The 18,824-nt window shown below is 44.3% G+C and overlaps 1 protein-coding gene across 1 annotated transcript in view; it reads right to left on the bottom strand.

Moving 5' to 3' along the window:
• Positions 1 to 18,824, bottom strand: part of LOC145341565 (uncharacterized) — a 148,932-nt gene that overhangs the window by 90,809 nt on the left and 39,299 nt on the right. The window contains exons 11-15 of the mRNA XM_080186569.1: positions 16,017 to 16,331; positions 14,821 to 15,126; positions 9,115 to 9,429; positions 7,170 to 7,484; positions 2,652 to 2,966 (exon numbers count right to left, since the gene is read on the bottom strand). Coding sequence (XP_080042695.1) covers positions 2,652 to 2,966; positions 7,170 to 7,484; positions 9,115 to 9,429; positions 14,821 to 15,126; positions 16,017 to 16,331 — 1,566 coding nt within the window. The remainder of the gene's footprint in view (positions 1 to 2,651; positions 2,967 to 7,169; positions 7,485 to 9,114; positions 9,430 to 14,820; positions 15,127 to 16,016; positions 16,332 to 18,824) is intronic.

The raw sequence follows: 18,824 nt of genomic DNA, 5'->3' as shown, positions 1-18,824 counted from the left end.
TCACTACCCTCTGTGAGAAAAAGTTCGCCCTCATCTCAGTTTTAAGTCTACTGCCTCTCAACCTATACCTGTGATCTCATGTTCTAGATTGCCCATAAGAGGAAACATTTGGTCTACATTTACTTTATCAATCCCTTTTAAAATTTTATCTACCTCAATCAGATCCCCCTTCATCCTTTTAAACTCCAGCGAGTACAAGCCCAAACTGTTTAATCTCTCCTCATCAATCAACTCTTTCATTCCCCGAATCATTTTGATAAACCTCCTCTGAACTGCCTCCAATGCCACCACATCCTTCCTCAAATAAGGAGACCAAAACTGCAAACAATGCTCCAGATGTGGCCTCACCAACACCCTATATGATTGCAACAACACTTCTCTACTTTTATACTCCAGTTCCTTTGACACAAAGATGAGCAGGGTAGTTAATCCTTTAACTTTTCCTTCTGTCTTCAGGGGCCTATGACCCAGATTACTTTCATCCTGTGAGCTCCATGGAACCATAGAATCACTACAGTGCAGAAAAAGGCCATCCAACACAGAGTCTGCACGGACTCTTCAAAAAGACATCCCACCCAGGCCCTCCTCTCCTCCATATCCCTGTAACCAGGGCAATCCACTCAATCTACACATCATTGGACTGTGGAAGGAATCCGTTGCAGGTACTGGGAGAACATGCAGACTCCATACACAAAGTCACCCAAGGCTCAAATCGAACCCGTATCTCTGGCACAATGAGGCAGTAGGGCTAACCACTATGCCACCATTGCACCATTTCTAGTGTCCTGCCATTCACTTACTTGTCTTGTTACTCCATCCAAAGTGCATCAGCTCACACTTTTCAGGATTAACTCCATCTCCCACCCAATATGCTCATCTGACCAACCCGTCTATGTCTTCTTGCAACGTAAGGCCTTATTCCTCACTATTAACTACCTTGCTAATCTTTGTGTCAAAGGGACGAGAATATAAAGGTAAAGAAGTGTTGTTGCAATCATATAGGGTGTTCGTGAGGCCACATCTGGAGTATTGTGTCCAGTTTTGGTCTCCTTATTTGAGGAAGGATGTGGTAGTATTGGAGGCAGTTCAAAGGAGGTTTATCAAAATACTTCAGGGGATGAAAGGGTTGATAGATAAGAAGAGATTAAACAGTTTGGGCTTGCACACTGGAGTTTAGCAGGATGAGAGGGGATCTGTTCGAGGTATATAAAATTTTAAAAGGGATTGATAAAGTAAATGTAGACCCAATGTTTCCTCTTATGGGGCAATCTGGAACATGAGGTCACAGGCATAGATTGAGAGGCAGTAGATTTAAAACTGAGATGAGGCGGAACTGCTTCTCGCAGAGGGTGGTGAATTTGTGGAACTTGCTGCCCCATAACGCAGTAGAGTCTGAATCATTGAATGATTTCAAGAAGGAGATAGATATATTTCTCATAAAAAAGGGATAAAGGGATATGGGGAACAGGTGGATTTGAGAACAACAAGAGATCAGCCATGATCTGATTGAATGGTGACGCAGGCCGAAGGGCTGAATGTGCCTAGTTCTGTTCCTATTACTATGTTTCTACGTTCTGCAAACTTAATTATCAGCTGTCAACACATCCTCAGCAGACCTCATTTTGATCACTGTGGTACGTCACTGGACACTGGCCTCCAGTCACATAAACAGCCTTCTATCATCATCCTGTGTCCCCTACCACTAAACCAGTTTTGGATTCATCTTGCCAAGTTAGCCTGGATTCCATGTGCTTTCACTTCTTTATCAGTCTCCCCTGTGGCACATTGTCTAAAACTTTGCTGAAATCTATATAAATTTAATCAACTACGTTATCCTCATCTACACACCCGGTCACCTTCTCAAACAATTCAATCAAGTTCATTCGGCATGATCTCACTGACAAAGCCATACTGACTATTCCTGATCAAACCTTGCCTCTCCAAGTGGAGATTTTTTTTCCTTCAACATTTTGAATAATAGTTTTCCTACGCTGATATGGGACTCACTGGTCAGTAATCACCTGGTTAGCTAAAATCTACAAAAATGTTGATGAGAAAGTGCCTCCATTTTGAAGCATCTTCCCTATTACTTAGCAATCATCATAACCTGCTGTTCCTCGAGAGCTTTGCAATGTTTGTACGCAATGTATGTTAGGGGCAACGCAACATTTTAAAATACATAATGGGTTCAAAAGTATCAGAGTGCTCCGGCTTTGATAGTTCACCCGCCATCTTCCACAGCAATTATATACGTGCCTTCGTGAATATCCTAATGAGTGTTTCCTCTCAAAGAAGGAGACAAAACCTGGCACCATTGACAAATTCTGTTCCGCACTGTTGGAGGAAAAATCTAGCTTTCCCTATAAACCATTGTAAATCCTTAAAACATCACAAACACTTCAATGAGTCACTGTTTAACATTCCATATTCAGTGGATTTGAAATGTCAGCTCTGTAAATTGTACTTGTAATTGAACACTTACTGTCCCCAGCATCATTCAGCTCAATCTGTACTGCATCCCCTCCAAGGTTAAAGTGATTTTGGATAAATAAGCCAGATGCTTAGGTTAATAGCCCAGGAAAAGGAGTTTACAAACAAACATACATAAGGAGCATGTTATCAACTCTAAGTGAGTAAATTACTCCACTCACCTGAACAGGCCACTCCAATATCCTCTCTGTGGGTACACCTATTCCCCACCTGTGGGTTGGCAGAGCACTGATCAAGAGAAAGCTCTCCCCCGTCACATGTCACATTTCCCAACCAGATGTTCCCAGTCCCCTCTCCATAGATGGTATTTTCTGGTCCTGACAGGGCTGATCCACAGTTCAACATTCTGCAGACCACATCTGTTGCATTCATATCCCAACCAGTTGCGCAGACTGTTCCCCAGCCGGAAATACGATAGACCTCAACTCTCCCGGAACACATGTTAGAACCGTTCACAAGACGAATGGGTACTGGACCTGCAATAGACATGGTTATACAGTTAAAATGGGCAGGGATTATCTGAACTTCTAATGGAGTCACTGCCGGCACACTGTAGCCCAGGTGCCAGTCTCCAACCAATATGGTTTAGCACAGAGAAAATACGAGAGCTTAGAAACAGAAGGAGGCCACTGATCCTCTCGTGTCTCCACTGTCATGCAATTAGAACATGATCAAATACTATCTGAACTCAATCCAGCTGCTTTGGTTCCATTGTCCTTCATATCTTTACACAACAAAACCACATCAAAAGCATAATACTGTGGATTCTGGAAATCTGACATAGAAACAGAAAATGCACAAAATACTCAGCAGTCAGACACCATCGCTGTAGAGAGAAAAACAGAGGCCAGGATTTTCCCGCATCGCTGTGGATGGGACCAGTTGAAATTCCATTGACTTTCAGTGGGACTGGAAGATCTTGGCCTGAGTCAATGTTACAAGTTGATGATCTTTCATCAGAACTGGGAAAAGTTAGAAACGTCAAGCTTTAGGTAAGTGAATTGAATAAGAATGGAAAAACAATTTCCTGATCCATCTTCTTTTTACCGGAATCATTCAATCTTAATGCATTTTGATTCCCCAACATACAGCTTCCATTTCTTCCTGTAATGGCGGCCCTAGCAGTTTCCACCACACACCAACTTCTTCAACTTTACTGAACATGTTCTCAGCTTGATTGATCATGTTCTCAACTTGAACAACATTTCTTTCAACTCAATTCACTTGCTTCACATAAAAGGCTATGTATTTCCCATATATCTCAGCTATGCCTCTTGTAATAACTCAAGAGTCAGCTATAATGACAGGTTTAGTCTGGTAGATAGTCTGGTAGATAGTCAATATCTTTTCCCAAAGACAGGGGAGTCTAAAACTAGAGGGCATAGGTTTAAGGTGAGAGGGAAGAGATACAGAAGTGTCCAGAGGGGCAATTTTTTCAGAGGGTGGTGAGTTTCTGGAACAAGCTGTCAGAGGTAATAGTAGAGGCGGGTACAATTTTATCTTTTAAAAAGCATTTAGATATTTGCATGGGTACAATGGATATAGGGGGGTATGGGCCAAATGCAGGCAATTAGGATTAGTTTAGAGGTTTAGAAGAAATAGGGTGGCATGGACAAGTTGGGCCGAAGGGCCTGTTTCCATGCTGTAAACCTACATGACTCTATACAGGAACGGTGTTTTATTGCACAAAGTAAAGGTAAAACCACAAGCCTGTGGTGAACACATACAGGTCCCATCCAGGATGATACTACAATGGATCCACTCAGGAGCCTGCTTTATACAGGGCTCAGAATATGAGTTCCACCTGTTAGGTAGATACCTATCACCACGGGAATTTGTATTCAAGTTTGACTGGAAGGTCAATCAGGGATTCCCCATGTAAGTCCAGGAAGTTATCACACACTCCCGCTCCTCCATTTCCAAGGACACCCCTCACTCTTAAGGCATCGGGGCCATAGTTGTTGTTTTGGCTCATGACCTTCTTTCCATTTCATGCTTCGCCTGGTTAAGTGGGATGTACCGTGTCAGTGAGCGTCTCTTTCTGGATGACCGCCAAAGTATTACTGCAGGCGGATCTTTCTCAACAATGATATTTGGTTCAGGTTCCGCTTCCTCCATTTCCAGTTCGGAGGTGGAATCCTCATATGCTACTTTTGAGCCTCGCATTAGCTGAGTTCCTTTATCCTTTAATCTATCGGTATACTTGGTGTCCCAGATGGCATGCTCACTGTGTTAGTTGCTTTTGTTGACAGCTCCCGACAGTGTAGGTGGTCAATATATATTCTTCGGATCATGTCCCCAGCTTTTACCATTTAAGCCACCGGTCCTGTTGTTGAAAGGGTCATTCTTGGTATCCATGGGGTGCAGTCTCCAAACTTTTTCACTTGGACAGTGTCTCCTAGTAAATAATTCTATCAGCTTTTTGTCCATCATGGCTCCTTTTCTGGGCTTCTTGCTTTTCTTCAATTGTTTGACTAAGTTCAGGAAGGTGAGGCTTAGATTGCTCCACAGGCGTTACCCATCAGTAGTTGTACCAGATTAAACCTGTCATTAAATGTGGCATTGTCCTGTAACTAAAATAGAATTGTGCCAATTTTGTGTCCAAAGAACCCTTGGTCTATTTTTCATTCTATTTTTGAAAACTTGAGACTGCTTGCTCTGCAAAGCCATTTGATGATGGATGATATGGAGTTGTATGGACATGTCTTATTCTACTTGTTTTCGTGAATGTCCTAACTTCGCCATTGGTAAATGGGGTCGCATTGCCTGTCACGAAAACTTCTGGTATCCCATGAGTGCTAAAAGACTGTCTATGTCCTTTTCTCGTGTTAAATAATGTGGAGGACACTATCCGGTGTATATCAATCTACGAAGCATGGGCATCAATTATATCTGAAGCATTGAGCCCATAAATAGAGTCCTCTAGTCATCTTGGCACATTCTATGTGCCTTTACCATCTCTATGTCCCACATTTATGCCAGGCCCCCAGATGTCACTTCTCACTAACATCTTCATTTTCAAGATTCCTGGATGGCTGTTATGAAGCTTTTGAAGGTTAGGCCTTTGGGTGGGACATGGGATAACTACCCAGGCTCCCCAAAGAATGGTGCCTTCTTTGAGACCTAGTTCCTAGTATTTTGTCACATATGGCTTTAACTCTTGTGCCAAATATTTAATATGATGTGGCTTAATTTTGCCAATGTGGGACTGTTCCATGTCCAAGTCTTAGTTTTTTTGGCTGAGATTGACAAAATATCCATAAAATTTAACGCCATTCCAACTTTGTCCATATTTGGTGTTAAGGCTCAGACCATCTGCATCGGTTATCTGTATCCCTGTTCTATGTTCCAAGATGTACTCATAAGTGCTGAACAATAGCACCCGCTGCTGTATTTGAACTGAAGCTATGAGGAATTGTTTTGTGTTCGGAAAAATGACTCAACAGTGGTTCGTGGTCTGTTATAGAAACGTAGAAGATAGGAGCAGAGGAAGCCATTTTGTCCTTCGAGCCTGCTCCACAGATCATTACAAACATGGCTGATCGTCCAACTCTATAGGCTAATCCTGCTTTTTCCCCATAACCTTTGATCCCATTCACTCCAAGTGCTGTATCCAGCCACCTCTTGAATATATTCAATGATCATGAAGTGTCGAAACTTCTTCACTAAGAGGACTATTGCCAAACCTTCCTTTTCAATCTGTGCATTTCTTCTTTCTGCATCAGCAAATGTTTGTGTGGTTTATGCAATCAGACGTTCCATTCTGCTGCTCCATCGGTTACAAAAATAATCTTCTAAATTCTTGTTCCCCTACAATGGATACTGCTCCATGTTCAATGGGTATCCATTCACTTGGACTTGGATCTGCATTTTGGTGTGGGATACAATTTATTGTACTAGTTGCTCTTCTTCAGTCTGACTTATCTGATAAGTTCTATTTTGGGGTGGCTTTACCCTTTGATTTCTGTTGGTTTTCGTAACCTTGCTGGGGACAGGCTCCCTGGCTGCATGCACAATGTTGGTGTGCTGGCCATTCTTGAACTGTGGGGATCCCTGGTTTCTCTCTCTGCTCATTTACCCTCATCCAAGACTGGGGGACGTGAGTACATTCAACTGGAGACCAGGGACTGTGGTAGGAGGTTCAGCCAAGCCTGAGGACATTGTTATCTGTGGCTCTTTCAGCTCTTCAGCTCCTTTCTCCTCATTTTTGCAAAACATGACTATTTCTATGGCTTTATTTAGGTCCAGGTTTGGGTCTATTAAAAGCCTTCTTTGAGTTGCTAAATAATTTATGCCACATACTAAATGGTCTCTCAGCATTTCAAATAACACTGGGCCATACTTGTAATGCTCTGTCAGTTTCCTTAATCACATCAGGAATTCCATCACTGGTTCCACTGCAAATCTAATAATTCAAAACACTGGGACAAATGCAAAAGCTACTAATGCCGACCCTGGGCGATACAGAAAATTGTGCGTGTAATCCAACACCTGGGATAGGGACCCAGAACCCTCGGCTAGTAATTCTGAATCTGGGATAGGACACTGAGCTGGTAATACAGGGTAAGAGCTGCCACACCAAAGGCCTGAGTGCTAACCTAATGAAAAAACAAGTGCTTCAATTCCACAAAGTCAACTTGCACAATAACACAAACAAAGAATAACATAAATATACTGACCTGAGCAGGTAACTCCAGCATCCTGGCTGTGTGTGCAGTTAGTCCTCACCCTTGGATTGGCAGTGCACTGATCGAGGGTAGACTCTGTCCCATTACAGCTTACAGTGTATGACCAGATCACCCCAGTTCCCTCTCCATAGGTGGTGCCTCGATCTGCTGACAGGGCTGTTCCACAGTTTAACACTCTGCAGACCACATTTGCTGCTTTTACATTCCAGCCATTGTCACAGACCGTCCCCCAGACAGAGTTACGGTAAATCTCAACTCTCCCAGAGCACATGTTGCTACCATTCACCAGCCTTACAGGCACTGGACCTGCAACAGAATTGAGAACAATGTTAAACTAGTCTGGGACACATGGATTTTCACAAGAGATTTCAGCTGGATACTGTATTTTATGGATCAGTCTCCTCCTGATGTAGCTGAGCACAAAGATGTGCTCTTAGGCTGATTGGTTTACCAAATTGACACTATTCTCCCCTGAATCTGGCTAAATTAGGGGTTCCACTCGCAGACACGCAGGGCAGGGTAGGTGTAGGAGGATGCGGCGGCGCGGGGTCATTGGGCTGAAGGGCCTGTTTCCCGTGCTGGGTTGTTCTTTGCTTGTTCTTTGTTAGCACAGAGAACATAAAAAGCAGAAGAATAGGAGGAGGGCATTTAGCCATTCAAATATGCACTGCTTTTCAATTAAGTAATTGCTGATCTGTATCTTAACTCCATCTATCTATGTTGGTTCAGTAATTCTGAGTATCCTCAACCATTAAGACTCTATCACACACAGTTTTATAATTTCTATCTGATACCCATCATGAATAGCTTTTTGGGGGTCAGAGCTGGAGATTTAGGCAAGGTGGATTCTGGACTGACTGGGCTATTTGTCCACATTTGGTATTTTCCAGTTACCCTCCAGATGCTCATACTGACAATGAATGATTCACTGCCGAGAGGTGGGCCCTCAGAATGACCTGTGCAATTTCTACTCTCCCCCACAATGGTGGTCTAACCATGAGATCCATCTTTTAAAGTCACAGAATCATACAATATAGAAGAGACCCTTCAGCCCTTTGAGTTTGCATTGACAAATCTACATTAAATCTAGGCTATTCCCACTTTCCAGCACTTGGCCCACAGCTTTGAATGTTATGACATTTCAAGTAACTCATCCATGTACGTTTTAAAGATTGTAAGGTTTCCCACCTCTGCAACTTTCCCAGGCAGTGCACTCCACACTTCAACCACACTCCGGATGCAGAAGTCTTTTCTCAGATTCCCTTCAAATCTCCTGCCCCTCAACGGGCAGCATGGTATCACAGGGGTTAGCACTGCTGCTTCACAGCTCCAGGGACCTGGGTTTGATTCCTGGCTTGGGTCAATGTCTGTGTGGAGTTTGCACATTCTCCTCGTGTCTGCGTGGGTTTTCTATGGGAACTCCGGTTTCCTCCCACAGTCCAAAGGTGTGCGGGTTAGGTCGATTGGCCATGCTAAATTTGCCCTTAGTGTCCTGAGATGCATACATTACAGGGATTAGTGGGTAAATATGTAGGGATATGGGGGTAGGGCCTGGGTGGGATTGTGGTCGGTGCAGACTTGATGGGCCAAATGGCCTGTTTCTGTACTTACAGGGATTCTATGATTCTATGAAAATCCAACTTTCCCTATAAACAGTAGCAAATCCTTAAAACTCACCAACACTTCAATGAGGTCACTGTTTAACATTCCATATTCAGGGGATTCCAAACGTCAGCTCTGTAAACTGTACTTATAATTGAAGACTTCCTGTCCCTGGCATCATTCAACTCACTCTATGCTGCATCCCCTCCAAGGTCAGAGTGTTTTTGGACAAATAAGCCAGATGCCTCAGCTAGTAGCCCAGGAAATGGGAAATAAACAAACACACTTAAGGAGCATGTTACCAACTCGACACCAAGTAAATCATTCTACTCACCTGAACAGGTCACTCCAATATCTTCCCTGTGTGTGCAGTTATTTCCCACCTGTGGGTTGGCAGGGCACTGATCAAGAGAAAGCTCTCTCCCGTCACATGTCACATTTTCCAACCAGATGTTCCCAGTCCCCTCTCCATAGATAGTACTTTGTGTTCCTGACAGGGCTGATCCACAGTTCAACATTCTGCAGACCACATCTGTTGCATTAATATCCCAACCAGTTGCGCAGACTGTTCCCCAGCTGGAGAAACGAAGGACCTCAACTCTCCCAGAACACACATTTGAACCGTTCACAAGACGTATGGGCACTGGACCTGGAATAGACATGGTTATACAGTTAAAATGGGCAGGGATTATCTGAACATCTAATGGAGTCACTGCCAGCACATCGTAACCCAAATGAGAGTCTCCTAGCAATATGGGTTAGCACAGAGAACATACAAGGACTTAGGAACAGAAGGAGGCCGGCCATCCCCACATGTATCCACTATCATTCATACAGAACATGACTCAACATAATCTTAACTCCATCTATCTGCTTTGGTTCCATCATCCTTCATACCTTTACACAACAAAAGAAAACAATCTGCACCAACCCATTAGAAACACCTGAACTCCCACCTAATCCCCCCTGCCAGCACTTGGCCCATAACCCTGAAAGTTATGATGTGTGAAGTGCTCATCCAGGTACTTTTAAAGGATATGAGGCAACCTGCCTCCACCAGCCTCCCAAGCAGCACATTCCCGACCATCACCACTCTCTGGGTAAAAACGCTTTCCTCACATCCCCCCTTAAGCCTCTTTCCCCTCATCTTGAACCTATGCCCTCTCATGCCTGACCCTTCAATGAAGGGGAACAGCTCTTCGCTATCCACTCTGTCCCTGTCTCTCATAATCTTGTACACCTTGATCAGGTTGTCCCTCAGACTTCTCTGCTTCAATGAAAACACAGAATCCTCACAACACCAGGTTCAAGTCCAACAGGTTTATTTACTAGCACAAGCCACAAGCTTTTGGAGTGCTGCTCCTTCATCACATGACTCACCTGATGAAGGAGCAGCGCTCCGAAAGCCTGTGGCTTGTGCTACCAAATAAATCTGTTTGACTTTAACCTGGTGTTGTGAGGCTTCTGCCTGTGCTTATCCCAGTCGAACGCCAGCATCTCCACACCAATGAAAACAACCCAAGACTATCCAACCTCTCTTCATAACTTAAATGTTCCATCCCAGGCAGTATCCTGGTAAATCTCCTCTGCTCCCACTCCAATGCAATCACATCCTTCCGATAATGTGACGAGCAGAATGACAGGTAATGTTGCAGATTATGTGAAAATTGGTGGTGTAGTAAAAAGCGAGGAGGAAAGACTTGGATTACAGGATGGTATATTTGGATGGACTGGTCAAATAGGCAGAATAGTCGTCAATGGAATTTAATCCTGAAAAGTGTGAGGTACGCATTTTGGGAGAACTAACAAGGTAAAGGAATACACAATGAACGGAAGAACACCAAGAAGTATAGAGGACCAGAGGGACCCTGTGGTACATGTCCAAAAATCCCTGAAGGCAGCAGAACACGTAGATAAAGTGGTTAAGAAGGCATATGGGATACTTGCCTTTATTAGCCAAGGCATAGAATATAAGAGCAGGGTGGTTATGATGGAGCTGTATGAAGTGCTGGTTAGGTAACAGCTAAGTACTATGTACAGTTCTGGTTGTCACATAGGAAGGATTTGATTGCGCTGGAAAGGGTACAGAGGAAATTCACCAGGATGTTGCCTGGGATGGAGTATTTCAGCTATGAAGAGAGACTGGATAGGCTCAGGTTCTCTTCCTTAGAGCAGAGATTGCTGAGGTGTACAAAATTATGAGGGATGGTGATAAGAAGAAACTTTTCCTCTTGATAGAGAGTCCAGGGGAGACCAGGGGAAGATATTTAAGGGAAGGAGCAGGAAATTTAGAGGGGATTTGAGAAAACCTCACCAAAGGGTGGTGGGAACCTGGAACTCACTGCTGAAAGGGTGGTAGAGGCAGAAATCATCACAATATTGTCTCTTTCAGTGCTGTAAAATTTTGACTCTGCTATACCATGTTCTCCTCAATTACTGCCAATAACTTTCTTCCATGCCTTCCAACCTTTCAGACTCAACACTGGGTTCAACAAATTCTTATCAGAAATCCTGCATTTTATTTCCTGCATCTTCGCAGCGTTCACTTTTATGCTCGCTTTTCTCTTCTGTTTTCAGAGCACAATTGTTCATGTTTCTGCCATTCACACTTCCTCTAGGCACATTTTTTGCTTTTTGTCCTTTTATCATTTCCACTCTCTTTGACCCTGCACCAATTTCCAACTAGTCCCAGGCATCATCAATTATTTTAGGGAAAGAATTCCAGATTTCTACTCCCCTTCATGTGAAGTCATTTCTGACTTCACCTCTGAATGACCTCTTATTTTAAATACTTGTTCTGTATTCTCTTCCCAGTTGAAATAGTTTCTCTTTATTAACTTATCAAATCCTTTAAACATCTCAAATATTTGATTTTCTACATTTAACAGAATACAAGCCAGGTTGCTGCAATCTGTCTTCATCTTTTAACTCACAGTGGTCAGCACTGCAGCATCACACCATAAGGGACCTGGGTTTGATTGCAGCCTTGGGTGACTGTATCTGAGTGAGTTTCTTCCAGGAGCTCCATTTTCCTTCCAAGTCCAAAGATGTGCAGGTTAGGTGGATTGGCCATGGTAAATTGTCCCTTAGCATCCCAAAATGTGTAAATTAGGGGGGATTAACAAAGAACAAAGAACAAAGAACAACCCAGCACGGGAAACAGGCCCTTCGGCCCAACCAGCCCGTGCCGCCGCATCACCCTACACCTATTCTACCCTGCGTGTCTACAAATAGAACCCCTGACTTAGCCAGATTCAGGGGAGAATAGTGTCAATTTGGTAAAACCAATCAGCCTAAGAGCACATCTTTGGGGTGAGGGAGGAAACCGGAGCGCCCGGAGGAAACCCACGCATCCGCAGGGAGAATGCACAAACTCCCACAGACACAGGCCCAAATCCATGTATCTGCACAGCTAGCAGTGCTAGTCACCGAGCTGTTGCGGCGCCCTTCTACCGGTCCAGGATCAAGCACACACACCAACACGAAGTACTAGGCCACTCCTGGAACCTCCAAGAGTAGCCCACGCACGACCCACCGCGTGCATGCCCCTCGTTTGACAACGAGGTGGACCTCCACCTGCGGAATAAAAGACAAAAACGTTAATCACAAGCCTGCCTTTCCGGTGTCTCCCGAGGTTCTAACCCTTATTTAATACCCCTACCATAACCCTCCATCCTCGTTTCACTCATGTGCCTATCTAACTGAACCTTAAACGAGTCCAACGTTCCCGCCTCCACCACCCTACTCGGTAGCGCGTTCCATACCCCCACAACTCTCTGCGTAAAGAACCTTCCTCTCATATCCAAATTATACCTCTCCCCCCTCACCCTTAAATCATGTCCTCTTGTATTTGTTACCAATCTAGGGAGCAGTGTCTCACTATTGACCCTGTCTATTCCCTTCAGTATCTTATATACCTCTATCATGTCCCCCCTCAATCTCCGTCTTTCCAAGGAGAACAGTCCCAGTTTCTCCAACCTTTCCTCGTACCCCAGCCCCTCCATGCCAGGCAACATCCTGGTAAACCTCCTCTGCACCCTTTCCAGAGCCTCCACGTCCTTCCGGTAGTAAGGTGACCAGAACTGGACGCAGTACTCCAAATGCGGTCTAACCAACGTTCTATACAACTGAATCATTAGACGGCAGCTTTTAAACTCTATCCCCCTTCCTATAAAGGCTAGCATTCCATAAGCCTTCCTGACAACATTCTCCACTTGTGTTGCAACCTTCATGGATTTGTGAACCTGCACTCCCAGGTCCCTCTGTGTTTCTATACTCCTAATTTGTCTACCTTTAATCACATAGCTCCTCTCTACATTATTCCTTCCAAAATGCATCACCTCGCATTTGTCAGGATTAAATTCCATCTGCCACCTATCTGCCCACTGCACCAACCTATCTATATCCTGTTGTAACACCTCACAATCCACTTCGGTACCCGCCAACCCTGCCATCTTGGTGTCATCAGCAAACTTGCTGATCACACCACCTACGCTTTCTTCCAAGTCATTTATGTATACTACAAAGAGGAGAGGTCCCAGTACTGAGCCCTGCGGCACACCACTGGTCACTGGCCTCCAGCCGGACAAAGTCCCCTCCACTACTACCCTCTGTCTCCTATTACCCAGCCAGTTCTCAATCCACCGAGCTACCTGACTTCGTATCCCATGCGCCTTAACCTTTTCGACCAGCCTACCATGAGGGACTTTGTCAAACGCCTTACTGAAATCCATATAGATGACATCAACGGCTCTCCCATCGTCAACCGTTTTTGTCACCTCCTCAAAGAATTCCACCAGATTCGTAAGGCAAGACCTCCCTCTAACAAAGCCATGTTGCGTATCCCCAATCAGATCGCAATGCTCCAGATGCTCATACATCCTACCCCTAAGTACTTTTTCCATTAATTTCCCTACCACCGATGTCAAACTCACTGGCCTATAATTTCCAGGGTTATCCCTGCTACCTTTTTTGAACAGCGGTACCACATTTGCTACCCTCCAGTCTTCTGGGACCTCACCTGTGTCCAAAGAAGAGACAAAGATTTGCGCCAGAGGCCCAGCAATTTCATCTTTCACCTCCCTAAGCAGCCTGGGATAAATACCATCAGGCCCCGGAGCTTTATCCGTCCTTACGCTACCTAAAAGCCCTAGCACTTCCTCCCTCGTAATAGATATTTCCTGCAGCTGATCCTCAGCTCCCTCTAACAGACCGCACGATTCCGAACCCCTCTCCTTCGTGAATACCGACGCAAAGTATTCATTCAGGAGCTCCCCCATTCCCTCCGACTCAATACATATCTCCCCACTTTTGTCCCTAAGAGGACCAATTTTCCCTCTTACTACTCTCTTGCTCCTAATATAGGAATAAAATGCCTTCGGATTTTCCTTAATCCTACCAGCCAAAGCCATTTCATGCCCTCTCTTCGCCCTTCTAATTCCCCTTTTTAGCTCCCTCCTACTCTCTCTATATTCCTCCAGCGCACTCTCCGTACCCAGTCGTTTCGACCTAACATACGCCTCCCTCTTCTTCCTGACCAAGTCTTCAATACCCCCTGTAATCCACGGCTCTCTAATCCTACCTTTCTCATCCTTCCGCTTAACCGGAACATACCTCCCCTGCAACCATTTCATTTTGCCCTTAAAAGCCTCCCACTTGCCAACCATGGGATTAGTGGGATAAGTGTGTAGGATTTGGCGGATAGGGCCGGAGGGAGAGGGGAGGGGGTGGGGTGAGCCTGGGTAAGATGCTCTGTTGGAGAGTCAGTGCATACCCAATAGGTCAACTGCCCTCCTTCTGCACTGTAGGGATTGTATGGTTCTATAGTTTAGTCCCCAGTATTGTACTGATGAATGTGTGCTACATTCCTCAAAGGTCAATGTACATTATTAGACAAGGAGACCAGTGGCTGTGCTAGCAGCCTGGACTGCAGTAATCCAGAGGCCTGAACTGCTAACTCAGACACAAAACAAGAGCTTCAATTCCACTAGGTCAGCTTGTAAACTACCATACACACAAAGAACATGCTAAAAGCACTAACCTGAACAGATAACTCCAGCATCCCAGCTGCATGTGCAGTTATTCCCCACCCATGAGCACTGGTCGAGGGCATACTCTGTCCCATCACAGTTCACATTATGAGGCCAGATGACCCCTTTCCCCTTTTCATAGTAGGCATCTCTTGTTGCTGACTGAGCCGTGCCACAGTTTAACATTTTGCAAACCACGTTTGCAGCTTTTATATCCCAGCCATCATCACAGATGGTTCCCCAGATCGAATTACGATAGACTTCAACTCTCCCAGAGCACATGTTAGTACCATTCACCAGCCGTATGGGTACAGGACCTAGAGATGGAAATATGGTTAAATTTTTTTGTGTCATCTTGACTCACACTGCTGTCATTAATACGACATTTGAGCCTAAGCGCAGACTCTTAGCAAAGAGATTACTTAAGTACAGGAATAGGCCTTCAAGCCCCTCAAGTCTGCCCAACAATCAATTGGATCGGTGAAGACCTTCACCTTAACTCCAACTATCAGCTCTGTTCCACAAACCTTAACCGCCATTCCCAACAAAAATTTGCAAATTCCAATTGATCCCAAGCTTTAATTCCAGATTTCACTCCCTTCTGTGAAGATATGCTCCCTGACATCCCCTTCAGAGCTGCATCACTCTGAGATTCAGTCCCTTATTTTACAGATTCTCCCAGCAGTGGAAATTGATTCTTTCTATCTACTCCATTAAATGCCTTAAATCCAATTAGATCTCCTTTAATTTTCTGTAAATAACTCAACGTAAGCCACATTTCTACAATCTGTCTAAATAATTTAACTCTTTCCAGTCCCAGTATTTTGCTGATGAATCTGCGCAGGATCTGCCCGAAGATCAACACATTTTATTGAGCAAATAACTGATGAATTTGTAACCCAGACGAAGGGCAGATAATCCCCAATCCTGGTTGGGAATGTGGGAAAAAACAGGGCCTCCAAACTAATTAGTTTGTCAAACAGTGCACACATAGGCCATATTAAATGCAAAGCAGAGAACTCCGCCACCCTCACAGGAACAACCTCCACCCACAGCAGAGCACTCACCCAATCAGTGAAAGCTACCCCCCCAACTCACCTAAGCAAGGAAACTTGTCACTGTTGCTGGCAAGGAACCATTTCCATCTCACCAAAAATGCAGCACTGTTCTATGAACCCCACTTATCCCAGCAGAAAACTACACTCACCTGAACAGGTAACTCCAGCATCTTGTCTGTGTGTGCAGTTAGGTCCCAACCATGGGTTGGCAGTGCACTGATCGAGGGTAGACTCTGTCCCATCACAGCTTACATTATGAGACCAGATGACTCCAATACCCTCTCCAAAGGACGCATCTCTTTCTATTGATAGGGCTATCCCACAGTTTAGCACTCTGCAAACCACACTCGCTGTTTTTACATCCCAGCCATTGCCACAAACGGATCCCCAGATGGAGTTACGATAAATCTCAACTCTCCCGGAACACATGTTGCTACCATTCACCAACCGTACCGGTATTGGCCCTGGAACACAGATGAGAACATGCTGGGACTGTTATTGGATTAACTAGATTCATTAACTGGACACTTTAGCCCATTTATCAGTCTCCTACCAACAGCACAGATAATTATATAATCATATATTAATATACATGTGTAATATATTACATATATAATCAACCAGTTCAGGTCTTTTACATTGATTAAAAAGCCTAAGAAAGGCTTTCCCTTGAACTGATCCATGAGCTAAGAATTTGTGTACATGTGTTTGTCACCCTCTTTTTTCAATTTGAGTATTTCAATTTAAACCTAACCCAGCAGACAAAGCTTTATTCTTAAACAAGATAATGTTAACTTTATTGCTAAACTACTGCGGAAAATTGCAGCAGTGATAAATTTATTAAAAATACAGATACAAAGTTTAAAATGCAGATAAAGATGGAGAATAATTATAAAAGTGAAATTCTTTGAAGATGTTGAGTGAAATCTTACTGAAAAATGGCAGAATGTTGTTTCCAGTGAGAAAACCAGTGTGTTTGTCTCTCGAATCCACCAAATGGTTTTCTCTCCAGATCTTACAACACTACTGAAAAAAAATCAATGGGGCTGGTTCTGCAGCGTCATACAGGGGGGCAGGGTAACAACACGCTGGCAAAACTCAGCTGCTCAATTATCAGGGTGTCCCGATCGGAACCTGAGGAAACCTCCTCTTCCCCCACCCCTCCCCCCACAGTCCACCCAAGGAAGTCGTGGGAGCTCCCTTCGCCAATCAAAGATGGCACATCTCTGAATCCTTTTCCAATAGATTATTCAATTTGATTTATTATTGTCACATGTATTAACATACAGTGAAAAGTATTGTTTCTTGCATGCTATACAGACAAAACATACCATTCATAGGGAAGGAAACAAGAAAGTGCGGCATGTGGTGTTACAGTCATAGCTAGGGTGAAGAGAAAGATCAACTTAATGCAAGGTAGGTCCATTCAAATGTCTGACAGCAGCAGGGAAAAAGCTTTTCTTGAGTTAGTTGGTACGTGACCTCAGACTTTTGTGTCTTTTTCCTCACGGAAAAAGGTGGAAGAGAGAATGTTCAGGGTGCATGGGGTCCTTAATGATGCTGGCTGCTTTGCCTAGGCAGTGGGAAATGTAGACAGAGTCAATGGATGGGAGGCTGGTTTGTGTGATGGTTTGGGCTACATTCACGAACTTTTGTAGTTTCTTGCGGTCTTGGACAGAGCAGGAGTCATACCAAGCTGTGATACAACCAGAAAGAATGTTTTCTGTGGTGCATCTGTAAAAGTTGGTAGCTGACATGCCAACTTTAATTAGTCTTCTGAGAAAGTAGAGGCATTGGTGGACTTTCTTAACTATAGTGTCGGCATGGCGGGACCAGGACAGGTTATTGGTGATCTGGACACCTAAAAGCCTGAAGCTCTCAACCTTTTCTACTTCGTTCTCGTTGATGTGGTCGGGGCACGTTCTCCTCTATGCTTCCTGAAGTCAATGACAATCCCTTTGTTTTGATGACATTGCAGGAGAGATTATTGTCGCCGTACCCGTTTTCTAGATTCTCCGTCTCATTCCTGTATTCTTTCTCATCATTCTTTGAGATCCGACCCACTATGGTGGTGTCATCAGCAAACTTGAAAATCGTATTGGAGGGGAATTTGACCACACAGTCATAAATGTATAAGGAGTGTTAGTGATGATTTCTGAGCAACTTGGTCTGTGACTCCCCGTGGAAGAGAAAAATCCAGCTCTTGCATGCAGTTCATCATTAATTCAGCTGAGAGCTATGAGTTGGAATTGACTTCTGGAGGTCCTCTGCACAAAATGGCTATTCTCAACCAAACTTTCCACAGGTCAAAGCTCAAATATGGCTGCTACCCCAAGCCAAATACTAAAGGCCTGGACATAGTGGACATGACGAAGATGTTTCTATTAGTATGCATTATTAGTATGTGAAGATGTTTCTATTAGTATGCATTATTTTCCAAACGTCACTGGATTCCAGGGAAGTGCCGGAAGATTGGAAAACGGTTAATGTTATGCCGTTGTTTAAGAAGGGTGGCAGGCAAAAGGCGGGGAATTATAGGCCGGTTAGTTTAACGTCTGTTGTAGGAAAAATGTTAGAATCCGTGATCAAGGAGAAAATAGTGAGGCATCTTGAGTAGAATTGTTTGGTAGAGCAGACGCAGCACGGTTTCGTTCAGGGGAAGTCGTGTCTGACAAATTTATTGGAGTTCTATGAGGATGTATCTAGGGCGGTGGATAGAGGAGAGCCGGTGGATGTGGCCTTTCTTGATTTTCAGAAGGCGTTTGACAAGGTGCCTCACAAGAAGTTATTGCAGAAGGTCAGGGGGCATGGAGTTGGGGGTAGGGTGTTAGCGTGGATAGAGGATTGGCTGTCAAATAGGAGGCAGAGAGTGGGGGTCAATGGGTGCTATTCGGATTGGCGGTTGGTGACTAGTGGAGTGCCCCAGGGGTCGGTGCTGGGGCCTCAGCTATTCACCA

This window comes from Carcharhinus amblyrhynchos, chromosome 1 (genome assembly GCF_965287045.1).
Source record: "Carcharhinus amblyrhynchos chromosome 1, sCarAmb.v2.hapA, whole genome shotgun sequence".
NCBI classification, from domain to species: Eukaryota; Metazoa; Chordata; class Chondrichthyes; order Carcharhiniformes; family Carcharhinidae; genus Carcharhinus; species Carcharhinus amblyrhynchos.
This window is presented reverse-complemented; position numbering and strand designations above follow the sequence as displayed.